The sequence below is a fragment of the Urtica dioica genome, chromosome 11 (assembly GCF_054948205.1).
Source record: "Urtica dioica subsp. dioica isolate 48M chromosome 11, U.dioica_male_clone48M_v1_H2, whole genome shotgun sequence".
Taxonomy (NCBI): domain Eukaryota; kingdom Viridiplantae; phylum Streptophyta; class Magnoliopsida; order Rosales; family Urticaceae; genus Urtica; species Urtica dioica.
The window spans coordinates 4,512,371-4,525,158 of record NC_142766.1 but is presented as its reverse complement, the minus strand read 5'-3'; the positions used below and the strand labels follow the sequence as shown (position 1 = coordinate 4,525,158).

General features: G+C 39.3%; 2 protein-coding genes across 2 annotated transcripts; one reads left to right on the top strand and one right to left on the bottom strand.

Moving 5' to 3' along the window:
* Window positions 1-2,489: 2,489 nt before the first annotated feature.
* On the bottom strand, window positions 2,490-4,037 carry LOC149380772 (uncharacterized). The gene is made up of 3 exons (XM_089601202.1): window positions 3,610-4,037; window positions 3,335-3,525; window positions 2,490-3,106 (listed from the first exon to the last, which is right to left on the bottom strand). Exons 1-3 carry the CDS (start codon window positions 4,035-4,037, stop codon window positions 2,490-2,492), a joined length of 1,236 nt encoding a protein of 411 aa, XP_089457328.1.
* Window positions 4,038-8,294: 4,257 nt separating this feature from the next.
* On the top strand, window positions 8,295-12,626 carry LOC149380771 (uncharacterized). Its single transcript, XM_089601201.1, has 3 exons — window positions 8,295-8,743; window positions 8,825-8,917; window positions 12,615-12,626. Exons 1-3 carry the CDS (start codon window positions 8,369-8,371, stop codon window positions 12,624-12,626), a joined length of 480 nt encoding a protein of 159 aa, XP_089457327.1. The 5' UTR covers window positions 8,295-8,368.
* The last annotated feature ends 162 nt before the right edge of the window (window positions 12,627-12,788 follow it).

The window sequence follows — 12,788 nt, the reverse complement described above, 5'->3', positions numbered from 1 at the left end:
GGATTTCTCTGAGAGCGTATTCGGCTTCATCTTCATCCAGGCATCTGAGGAGGGCTTGAGAAAACCCTCTTTTGTAGAGATTTTGACCTTATAGGAAATACCGAGCAGCTCTGAATTTCAAACTTCTGGCTTTATTCTTATCATTGGGAAAAGCCCCATGCTTCAAGTACTCCTTAATCGGAGTTTGCCATGATTCCCGATTGCTGATTTGAAGCACGAGAGGGACATGTTCGACGCTTGATTGCCCAATTCTGATTACTGGGATTGACTCCGAGTCGGATCCTTGGGTCGCCAATTTTGCTAAAGCGTCAGCCTCTTCATTCATAGCTATGGGGATTTGAGTAATTTCACAGAATTCGAATTCATTTGTCAGGCTTCTGGCCTTCTCGGCATATAGCGACATTTTTTCACCTTTTGCCTGAAATTCATTTTTCATTTGGTTAACAATTAACTGAGAATCTGAGTATACTTTGAGTTTTTTGATTTCTAAATCTTTTGCTATCTGAAGTCCATGTATCATGGCTTCGTACTCGGCTTCATTGTTTGAAGCATTGAAATCGAATTTTAGAGCAAATTTTACCTTGTCTTCTTCTGGACTGGATAGCGCAATCTCGACTCCGGACCCCTTTTCGTTGGCTGCTCCATCTACGTACATGTCCCAAACCGGGAAATCAATCGGTCTGTACGTGAATTCTGCAATGAAGTCAGCTACAGCTTGTCCTTTGATTGCTGGTCGGGGGCTGAAGCGTATATCGTATTGTGTCAGCTCGATCGACCATTTCATTAGTCTTCCGGACACATCGGGTTTTTGCAGCACCTGGCGGAGCGGGAAATTGGTAAGAACTGTGACTGGATGTGCGAGGAAATAGTTTTTCAGCTTCCGAGATGCGGTGATGAGGGCGAAGGCTAACTTCTCGAGCTCCGGGTATCTTCCTTCCGCCTCGTTGAGACGTGGCGAAGTATAATAAACCGGGACCTGGTGTTTTCCCTCAGTCTTGATTAATGCTGAGCTGACTGCATGCTCCGATACGACTAAGTAAATTTCCAGGGGCTCTCCATCCTGTACTTTTCTTAAAGTCGGAGGCCATGCCAAGTGCTCCTTCAGAGATTCAAAACTCTCATTGCATTGCTTGGTCCATTCAAATTCTTTGGAGCCTCCGAGCGCATTAAAGAAGTGAATGCTTCGATCAGTTGATCTTGAAATAAAACGGCTCAATGCAGCTGTGCACCCTGTCAACTTCTGTACTTTTTTTATGTTTCGCGGCGGTGTCATGTTCATTAAGGCGGTGATCTTCTCTGGATTCACTTCGATGCCTCGATCATGAACAACGAAACCTAAGAATCTTCCTGCAGAGACACCAAAAGTACATTTTAGAGGATTAAGCTTCATGCGATATTGTCTTAAAATTTCGAATGATCTTCTAAGATCATTCGTAAGATCATTCGTATGTTCGTTTATTTTTCGGCTTTTAACCAGTAAATCATCAATGTATGCTTCCATTGTGATTCCGAGTAATTCGGCGAACATACGATTTACTAATCTCTGGTATGTTGCTCCCGCATTTTTTTAATCCGAAGGGCATTACTGTGTAGCAGTATAGCCCTCGATCAGTTATAAATGTCGTGTGATCTTGGTCAGGACCATACATGGGGATTTGATTATACCCAGAGTAAGCATCCATGAAGCTTAACATTTCATGACCTGTTGTGGCGTCTACTAATTGATATATTCTCGGCATACGGAAACTATCCTTTGGGCAAGCCTTGTTCAGATTCGTAAAATCTACACAAGTTCTCCACGTCCCGTTAGGTTTCTTGACCAGGACGGGATTGGCTACCCATTTTGGATATTTAGTTTCTTTTATCGACCCGTTAGAAATTAGCTTATCTACTTCTTCTTTTAAGGCTATATACCTCTCGGAGTTTAAGGCTCTTCTCTTTAGCCTAATAGGTTTTTCCTTAGGATCTATATTTAACCTATGACATGCTATTTGAGGATCTATCCCCATCATGTCGGACTGTGACCAGGCAAATATGTCTAAGCTATTAGACAAGAGAAATTAAATTTTTGGTACCTGATTCAAGATATTTTCCAATCTTGAGTTTCTTCTCAGGTTGTTTTGGATCCGGAGTGATCTCCTCGACTTCATCTCTTGGGCCAATCTCTTCTCGACTCGGAAGGCGTGGGTCGAAGTCTGAGTCGATCATCATAACTTTGTGGACATCTTTTTCCTGACTCTCTTTGAGATAATTTGCATAACAACTTCTTGCGATAGCCTGAGTACCGACTACTTCACCTACTTCGTGCTCGGTAGGAAACTTCATCTACAAATATTCACCGAAGCGATGGCCCCGAGGGATTGCAAAGTATGCCTGCCAATGATTGCGTTGAACGAAGATTTACCTGGAACTATTACCCATGGAGTGTTAGTGGTTTTACTTCTTGGGTTCTCTCCCACAGTTATTGGGAGTGAGATTATTCCCTTGGGCTAAATTGAGTCTCCTGTGAAACCATAGAGATTTTCAGGGGAAGGAGCCAATGCGTCTTGCTTAAGACCCATTTTGTTGAATGTGTCTTCATAGAGCACATCGACCGCACTCCCAGTATCCACTAATATTCGGTGAACGTTCCTGTTTCCGATAAGAGCTGATATAACTAGTGGATCGTTGTGAGGGAACATTACCCACCGAGCATCTTCTGATGTAAAGGTGATTGGCTCCGTGCTAGGTTTGGCTATCTTGCTGGGCCTTCGTTCGGCTGTAAACAAGATTTGTCGGGGTCCCGCGTAGGCTTCTCTTACATAGCTCTTTTGAGCGCTCCTTGAGTTTCCTCCCACATGTGGTCCTCCGACTATGAGCGAGATTTCAGCATACGCTTCACCTTTATGATCCTCTTGATCCCCTTGCTCGGCCTTGAATTTCTTCAATGCTCCTCTTCGGATTAAAGCTTCTATAGCTTCTTTGAGGTTAAAACAGTCAGCAGTGCGGTGACCAATATCCGCGTGGAAAGCACAGTATTTTGTTTTATCTCTTTTTGAGATATCCTTCTTGATTGGCCTTGGCTTGGGGAAATCTTCTTTATCCTGTGTAAGACTGAATATCTCCTCTATCGGGGTATTGAGTTTATGATACTTATCAAACTTACTCGAAAAAGGCTTCAGGGGTCCTGCTCCAGACCGGCTTTTCTTTGGTGGGCGGTTATCCTCTGACTGCCGCTCCCTGTGCTCTTCTCGGTAACTCTTTGGTGGTTTTGTTTTTCTTGCCGCCAACCTTGCTTCCTCCGCGTTGATATATTTCTGAGCTCTCTTCAGGAAATCGTTGTAGTCTTTTGGACTAGTCTTCTGAAGTGACCACCAGAACTCTGATTCAGTTCGGACGCCGGAGGAGATCCCGAAGAGCTTAAAATCTTCATTCAGATCATCAACCTGAAGAGCTTGCTCCGAGTAGCGATTAATAAAATCCTTCAATGACTCATCATGGGCTTGTCTCACCGCTAGCAGTCTTTCCTTGGGAGTTTTCCTCGAGCTGGAGCCGACAAACTGTTCCATGAATTTTCTGGATAACTGTTTCTAGGATCCTATAGAGTTTGGCTTTAGCTTTCTATACCACCTTTTGGATGAGCCTGTTAGAGTGATAGAGAACGCCCTGCACATAACTTCTGGTCCTGCTCCTTGCAGCAACATCCAAGAAGAGAAAGTGTCTAGATGGTCTCCCGGGTCGGTCTTGCCATCGTACACTGGGATGCTTGGCATCCTGAAGCGATCAGGCAACGGGTGTTCTAACACTCGTGCCGTGAAAGGGGAGACAACCTCTCCAACTTTTGAGGTAGACTCCTTCTGGCCAAGAGCCACCTCCTCAATTCGACGCTCCAATCTTTTGAAATTTGTTTTGTTGGTGCTCGCGCTGTCTTCAGTTTCTGAGCTTCCTATGCTATTTCTGAAAGTGTTTGAACGACTTTTATCCATAGTGGGCTGGCACCGATCATGAATCTTTTCCTGACTGGACTGCTCCTTCTCGGAATCAGAGTCATCTTCCATCCTCTCATACCGATCTTTAGCATGTTTCCGAGGTTTCTTAACCTGCGGATCCTGCCCCACGGGTTCTTTCTCTGATCGGTGCGAGGGTTCTTCATCTGGGATCACTACTGCGCTTCGCAGTGTGACTTTCCTCGCCTGCAACCTTCTCTTCATCTCCCTGTTATTCGCCTCTAAGACAGAAAGATGCTCTTGCATCTGTGAAAACAAAATCAGGGAAACCTCTATATTCTTTCAATCAAAAGCATTATTTCTTACATTCAAATTGAAAGATTCAATTCAGCAAATGTGATTTTATTTTATTCTTGTTTGCAGTTTCACCTCGCTGATCAATGGACAACCATTGTGGACATCGTCGCTCGATGGAAACACCATGCTCCGGGGATACATCCGATGCGGCGGCAGTGAAGGAAGATAAAGTGAAGTTGAGCTCAGTCTTGGGGAAGGAAAAAGGTGATAAGGAAGTTCAGTTCCGAGGGTTCGTGAGGTTTTAGAAGCAAGGATTTTGCGTTCAAGGAAGAACGTGGACAGAAAGGGGACTGAGAGATTGGAATAGAGGATACGCGCCGCGCCAATGGTTTGTTTCGAGAGGGAAGTGTCGGTGAAATGTAGAGGTCCGATGAGGTCTTACTGTTGCATGAGATATGTTCGATGAAATGTCTCAATGAGTTGCAGGAGGAAATCATATGTATATGTCGATTTTTTTAATTGTTGATGTTTGTTTTATAAGTAGAAATATAATTTCTCATTCAGTGGTTGAAATTTTTTTGTTCATTTTTATCAGTTCCCAGGATTTCATGCTTCCTTGATGAAGAGTGTTTTCTGGTGTTGGGAGCAATTTGATGATCCATAAGAACTTCCACGATGATGCTATGACAATGGAGATATTTTATTGTTTACTTTTGCAATTGAGAGGATGATTTTTAGTTACAAAAATCCTTCGGGATATTTTGGAGGAATTCAGTACTTTTTTTTTTTAGATGTTGATCAAAGATTTGATCGTTATGCTTTTATAATTTGATGCAAATTTTTCTATATATTGGATTACGAACGAACACTGTTTACAAATTAAATGATAATGTTCAATAATAACTTCTTTGGGACAGAGTATTCAACAATTAATTGAAAAATAAATAGTATCAACAAACAAAAGACCAGTTATTATTAATATTTAACTAAATCAAAATTTAAATTTTTAATGTGTTTTTAGTGGCGGTTATATAGAAACTGCCATCTAAATTTGACCGCCACTAAAATCACAATAACTTTTAGTAGCATTCAGATAGATAGCACTTTTTAAGCGCCATCTTTTATTTATAGTAGCACTTAAAATCCGCCACCTATTGTCATTTTCCTAGTAGTGCGAGACTAGGTTCCGGGAGAAGTTCAGCTATTTCTTCCAAGGTGAGAGGCAAGGTGTGATTGTGATGCTCTATCTCCGTCTCCTGGTTGGGGACAGTGGTCGGGGTGGATGAACTAGCCATATTCTTCAGCTTCTAGGTCCCCTCCTTCTAGCGCCAACTGTTGACCTGTAAAATTAGTACAACAATATCTTACGAAAATACACAGACTCCGAGTACGAGGACTCCGAGTACTGAAACGATTTATGCAAGACTTTCTCTTTATACTGACGAATCTAATACAAGAGAGCAGTGTTTTCGAAAGGTTCTAAGTGAAAGAAAATAAGTAAAGTCTTCCAAGAATTCCGTCTCTTGAGAATCTCCGCGAGCTCCTATTTATACTTGTCTGGGGTAGCTCCGTGGTCGTGGGCTCTGACAGTTATTCTGGGGAACGTGGGGTGATCACTCCCACGTTCTAGACAGTTTTTGGGTAATTGCTGTTTTCCTCTCATTGAGGTGGACGGTTACTATTCTTCGTATGGTTTTGGAACTGTTGAGGTGTGCGTTTTAGGGATTCGAAACATGTTTTCCTTTGGTTTGACTAGTCTTTGACCTACGGTCTTCTCTTCTCTCCGAAGTTCTGATCGGTAGGTTTCGTTCTTGTCTTATGAACGGTGCGTTCCTTTTCAATGGACAACCCTTGGGTCTATTCTACCTGAGCTCGGTGCTGGATTCTTCTGTAAGATATTTTTACACATACTAAAGGTGTTCTAGTAACATGAACACGTTAAGCGGAAGCGAAAAATATCGGTTTACCTCCGGCCATTGTTGTGTTTTTCCGGCGAGCTCGGGACTCCGATTCCGACGAAAATTTTGTGGTTCTTCTAGGCTCTTACTCTCTCTCTTAGATGGTGTTAGTTTCTGAATTGAATGAGTGAGCATAGGGACCTCAAAAACGTTTATAATATATTCTCATAACCATCAATGAGAAATATCACGTTATAATAAACGTAATCAATTTGCTTAATTTTGGCTCTTAATTGTGCGTTATATTTGGTCGAAAACCGTTTGTATATGGACCATATTAATGGAGAGATTATTTCCATTGATAACAAACTCAAAAATGGAAATATTCTTATATCTTCTTACTGCTCGGGAGTCTGACTAGCCTACTCGGTACCCGACTAATTTATCCCGTAACACTTGACAAGATAAAAAAAAAAAAAAAAAAAATCTCAACACAAACATTGATGTCTTCAAAAAGTACCTCAAATTCAGGTTCTTTGCTTTGACTCTCGTGGGCTTTTTGTTCGCCTCTCTTTTCCTTCAATAGTACAAGACGCAAGCGTCCACATTTATTTCAGTTTTCTAGGGCATTCTAGTACCATGTTTTTATATTTCAGAGTAACTTTTTGTTTTAAAAATACGTTTTGAGTTGGGAGTTTCACAAACGTAGGTGTTTTTGCCTATCGATTTTCCAACACACTGTAGTTGTTCTTGTTGGGTTTAGGTATTTAATTATATATGACATATATGTATATATAAATCGTATAAGCTTTGTTGCTTAGTTACTTTCTTGCAGACTTAATTATTTCAATCAGTTTTATATTGTGGTCTCTATATTACAGTTGTCTTCCTTATTATGCTTTGATATATTTTAATGACGTAGCTTCTCCTTATTTATGCTTTCAAGGATTACAGGCGGCCAAATATATTTGCCAAAAATGATACAAAGAACTAAAAGAGTACATACAGATTCATAGGTTAAAAATTAACCATAATATACAATTTACTTGGTGTTATAAATCATTAAGCACTAGTATCTTTAGTAGAAAACTTAAAAGTTAGCTGGTGTTATATCACTAGATTTATAAATAACCGTAAGTATGGTTAATTTTATTTGAACCGCTTTTTGTTAAATTTAACCGACCAGCTAACTATAACAACAATTTAGTCACTGCAGCGATTTTTACTCTGATGTATTGTTAGAAAATACAATCTAAAAAATGTGTATTTATGTAAGAATGTGTATTTATGTATTAATTTATTATTTAAGAATGTGTATTTATGTTAGAAAAATACCATGGTAACGGAAGCATTATTTTGTAAGAATGTGTATTTTATGTATTAATTTATTATTTATGCTGAACTTGAGGTTTATGCTATAGTGTTAAACATTAAAGAAAAAAAATGGTGTAAACATTGCATGAATGTACATCATATCATTTATATTTTCCCTCCTATTAATTTTTATGCTGTCCAATCCTCTTTTTTTTTTTTTTTTTTCTTTTTTTTACTCTTAAATATTCAGTTGGTTACTCAATTTTAGAAATCGTGTGATACCAACTTTGTGTTATAAGGCTAATTTAATTAGACCCTACATGCTCTTGGATAAGCAAACAGAAAACACCATGCTTTGGTTATTGTCTTGTTTGATTTGTATATAAGTTATCTAAAGAACTATCGTGTGACACTGAACCACTTTCCATGGTTTCTTCTGCAAGTGTTTTGCATTTTAATTTTTAAATTTTATTTAATTTGTAGTAGTACAACATCTATGTCAAACAAACAGGTTATGCTATCTAACTAATCAATGCCTTTTTGTAGCCTAATTAAGTGGACAACTTGGCCCGTCTTTCTCACTTGAAGTCGACTATGATACTCGGTGAATTATACTGCAATATCAGAGTCCCATTCAAGAACCGATCTATAAATTAAATTTAGGAGATATTAAAATTTGTTTAAACAAATCAGATGGCTGCGGCTACAGGAGCTGGAGGCAGCGGAGGCGGGGATGACTTCTTAGCCCGTCTCCCGAATTATTGCCAGTCGGCGCCCGTACGTGATGGCGTCGAAGAAGAAGACGAGCATATCGAACCGGCCGTGCGTGGGCCGACGGTCGGGCTTCGATCTGAGCGTGCACGGCGCCCCGGGGTGAAGGAAGTCGTTATTTATAACGAGGAGTTTCAGTCGTTCTTGCAGCCAGAGCGCGAGATGGATCCGGATCTCGCGACGTTCGCGAACACGCTCGGGTTGGTCGTCCGAGACAAGATCTCGCCTACGGTCCCAAGGTGGACGACTACGAACGTGGGGCCGGCGAAGGAGGCCGAGATCCGAGCAGCGATTCGAGACAAGTACGACATTCGAGTCGATGGTGATGCAACCGGGAAGAAGAAGGCGATTGTCGATGCGGCAATCATTCGAGACGCGAAGACTCGTCTTCGCGATTGGAGGCATACATTGCGGTCGTGGTTCGACATCGACTGCAAGAGCAGCGTACAGGTGGCGCGATCGCTGAAACCGAAGACCGTTAAGCTCGACACCGAATGGGAGACGCTGATACAACGATATACGAGCGATGAATTTAAGGTAATATCGAATCATTTACGTTAATCGAATGTTTATTAAACGATTTGTTATTTACGTGTACGTTTACTTATATTACAACAGGCTATACAAGCGAAGAATAAGGCGAATCGCGCGAAAAAGAAGACGAAGACTCGACAGGGGACGATTGGGTTCTCGACCCACCGCATGAAGAACGTAAGTTTTATGTTTATATGATACATCAAATCGTTAAAATTATCTAACACTTGAAGTTTTGTTTACATGCAGAAGAGCGCCGAGACATGCGCTTTCGAGAGCTTGTTTGCGAACTACAAGCGCCAAAATCAGTCCGACAAGTCCGAGTGGCGGACTCCTGAAGCCTCCGCACGTTATGTAAGTTTACATTTATTTTTCTTATTTTTCGATTAATAAATACTAACTAGTTAATTATATCAGGATCGACTGGTCGATAGATTCAACACGTTGCGAGCGGAGGCTGAGCAACAACGAGCGGACGTCGATATTTCCGTCCTAGAGCAGCAGGCGATCCGCGATATTATGGGTTCGCGGTCTGATCACTTGACCGGCGTCGGACGTTTGGTGCCACAGGGAGCACGGATGGCGGCTGAAGTTGCCGAAGTCTACGGTAGTTCGGAGGCTGGGACGTCGCATCCAGGATATATCTCCCAGGAGGTGTTCACGTCGACCATCGCCTCGTTCGCCGAGGCAATACAGAGTCAGGTGCCCGGCCTCAACCTGAGCTCGCTTATGCCTCAATTTCCGCAGAGTTCGCAGCACGCTCCGTCATCCCACAGCCAGCAGACTCCGACGGACGGCGTCCACACTCCGACGGGCGGCCAGCAGAGGACTCCCGACGCTAGCCACCAGACGACGCCCGGCGGACCAAGTCAGTCTACTCCGACGCTGCAGCCTGCAGAACTTCAGCGCCAGCAGAAGAGCGTTTCTCGTCGAGGAGGGGGAAAACGAGCGGCGGGACGACAAAGCAAACGTCGCGACTAGTGGTTTATTAGTTGTTTTGTGTATTTATTATTTACATATTTCTCGATAACCGAAAACGTACGTAACCGGATTTTATATAGTTGTTGATTTGGATAATATAATTTAGTTTTTATTTGATTTTTCATTTTAGAATTTCACAACAAAAAAACCGTAAAAAATAAATAATTAACGATGAAAAAAAAATTATAATAATAATTAGCGACGATAAAATCGTCGCTAATTATTATTCCACACAAATTTTTAGTGACGACTTTGTCGTCGCTAATTCCTGCGGGAATTTTTCCCGCGCCAATTAGCGACGACAAAGTCGTCGCTAATTATCCGTTTCAAAACGAAAAAAACTTCTCGTCACAACATTTAGCGACGACTTTTACGTCGCTAATTAACGCGGAAATTTTTACCGCGCTAATTAGCGACGACAAAGTCGTCGCTAATTATCTGTTTCAAAATAAAAAAAAACTTCTCGTCACAACATTTAGGGACGACTTTATCGTCGCTAAATATTTACCGACGAATAAATGTCGCTAAATATATTTAGGCACGGACAATTAGCGACGATTATTATCGTTGCTAAAATCGTCGCTAAATACATTTAGCGACGATTTCCGGGTTATTACCGACGAAAAAAATCGTCGGTAAATGTTGTAGTGGTAGGGGTCATTTACGATCATTGGGCTTTTACTGAATTCAGTCCCATCGAAGAGATTAGAATTGGAACTGGCCCATTAATTGTCACGCAAGGAGAAAGAGTAATGAGAAAGGTTTAAAATATCGATACCGATACCCATACCGAAGTTCTGATTTTATGGATATATCGAGTATCGACGTATATTCTATAACAATTTTAATACCGACTACCGATTATATCGGTGATATATCGATGATATATCGATTATCGACAGATATATCGACAAAAATCTTATAACAAAATAGAATAAAATATGTACCATTATTTATATGTTTAAATTTCTAATAAAACAATCAAATTTAAAATATACCTATAACTTTTTTCTTATAGGTATACATTATTAATATTTATATTACTTTCTCAATATTAAAAAATGTAATAAAATAATTTTTTTCAAAGAAATTGATATATTTTTCTACTACATTACAAATATTCTTTAAAATAATAAAAAGAAATAGTATTATATATTTAATTATTTAGTCTATTAGTATAAATATTATATATATAATACGTTATTTGTCATACATATATTTATATGTATTATAAAATATAAATAAGAAAATATTGATAATATCATTATACTAAGTAAAATTAATAAGTAATAGATATAAATAAATAAATAAAGAAAAAAAAACAAAAAAAAAACGATTTTTTCAAATTTGGACGATATTTTGTCGATATTTGTCGATATTTTGGATTTTTTAACTACTAAAAATATCGATATTTTATCGATATATCATCGATATTTTAACGATATTTATAAAACGATAACGATTACAACGGATATTTTACCGAGACTCTTCAAAAGCAATATATCGACGATATATCACCGATATATCCCGATATTTTGAACATTGGTCATGAGCGCCTAACAGAGAGCCCAAGTCGAAGAGAGACGTGCTGAAAAAGTCAACGAAAGCCCGATCAAGGAAAATGCTCACTAACCTGAGAATGAAAGAATTTGTGGATAATGACAATTTTGACCATGGCATCCTTCTTTTTTTAGGATCTAGGATTTTAAATTTCTTTTTTTAAATTGTCTATAAATAGCATGTAAGAGATTTATTCATGGACGTGACTTTTCCATCTATCTCGCATACTATTTGTCTCTTTCAATTAATTATTGTATTACACTTTTCTCTCAATAAAAATCGTCTCTTATTGTATGTTCATGTTTTCTTGGTTTTAACTTCTTGTCTTTGGGTCTGAGTATTTTTTTTACGTGAGTTTGAGACCCACTAAAAAATAATAATTCAATCTTTCGTGACTGTTTTTTATCTCGGATTTTTCCGACTTCAACAACAATCAAATATAAAATTGGATTTTTTTCACCCTTTGCTCGTTTGCTTCGTCTAAGTCCTTTAGACTCTATCTCTTCTTCAGACTCTTCATCGTGTTCTTGAGTTATTTCCTCAATATCCTCAAGAATTTGATTTGATGAACTCGGTTCATCTTCCTTAGAGTTATAAAGAAATACATGTTCGAAGAACGATGCGTTTTTAGATTCCATAATTGAATCATTGTGTATATCGGGACTTTTCGAGTCATACGCTAGAAATCGATACACATTACTATGATGTGCATATCCAATGAAGATGCAATCAACATTCTTTGGTCATATCTTCATTTTCTTCGGAGCAGGTGCCATAACCTTGGCGAAGCACCCCCACATTCGCAAATATTTATAAGAAGGTCTCATTCCTTTAAATAACTCATATAGAGATTTATCCTCATTTTTCGAGGTATCTTGTTCAAAAGATAATTTGCCCCCCCCCCCCCCCAAACGTGTCTTGAGGTAACCTAGAACTTAACAACATCGCACTTATCATTTCTTTGAGTTTGCGATTCTTACGTTCGGCAACGCCGTTCAATTGAGGAGAATAAGGTGGAGTGACTTCGTGAATAATTCACCTCCTCAGTCACTTCGCACCATTTTAACCTTCTTATTAAGTTGATTCTCAACTTCCAATTTATACGTGGCAAATTTCTCAATTGCCCCATCTTTGCTCTTGAGCAAATATACGTGACAATATTTTCTTTCGTCAACGAAAGTCACAAAATATTTATTACCACCTCTCGTTGGCATGAACTTTAGATCACATAAATCAGTATGGATTAAGTCAAGGGATTCATTACTTCTTTCAAAATTATGAAATGATGTTCTCGTTAATTTTGCTTCAACACAAATTTCACATTTGTGTTTAGAGTGCATATTAAGCTTAGGAATACAATCCAAGTTAATTAATATTCTCAATGTATCATAATTCACATGATCTAGTCTACCATGCCATAAACTAGAAGACTCAAGCTAATAAGCAGAAGAATTATTGTCATTAATTTCTTCGGCCTTGATGGCAATTACATTCTTATTAAATATGA

Coding starts and splice junctions, on each gene's coding strand:
- LOC149380772 (XM_089601202.1), bottom strand. CDS start 4,037: ATGGAAGATGACTCTGATTCCGAGAAGGAGCAGTCCAGTCAGGAAAAG. Junction 3,526..3,609: donor CTAACAGGCTCATCCAAAAG/GTGGTATAGAAA, acceptor TGTCGGCTCCAG/CTCGAGGAAAACTCCCAAGG. Junction 3,107..3,334: donor GTGGTCACTTCAGAAGACTA/GTCCAAAAGACT, acceptor ATACCCCGATAG/AGGAGATATTCAGTCTTACA.
- LOC149380771 (XM_089601201.1), top strand. CDS start 8,369: ATGGATCCGGATCTCGCGACGTTCGCGAACACGCTCGGGTTGGTCGTC. Junction 8,744..8,824: donor ATACGAGCGATGAATTTAAG/GTAATATCGAAT, acceptor ATATTACAACAG/GCTATACAAGCGAAGAATAA.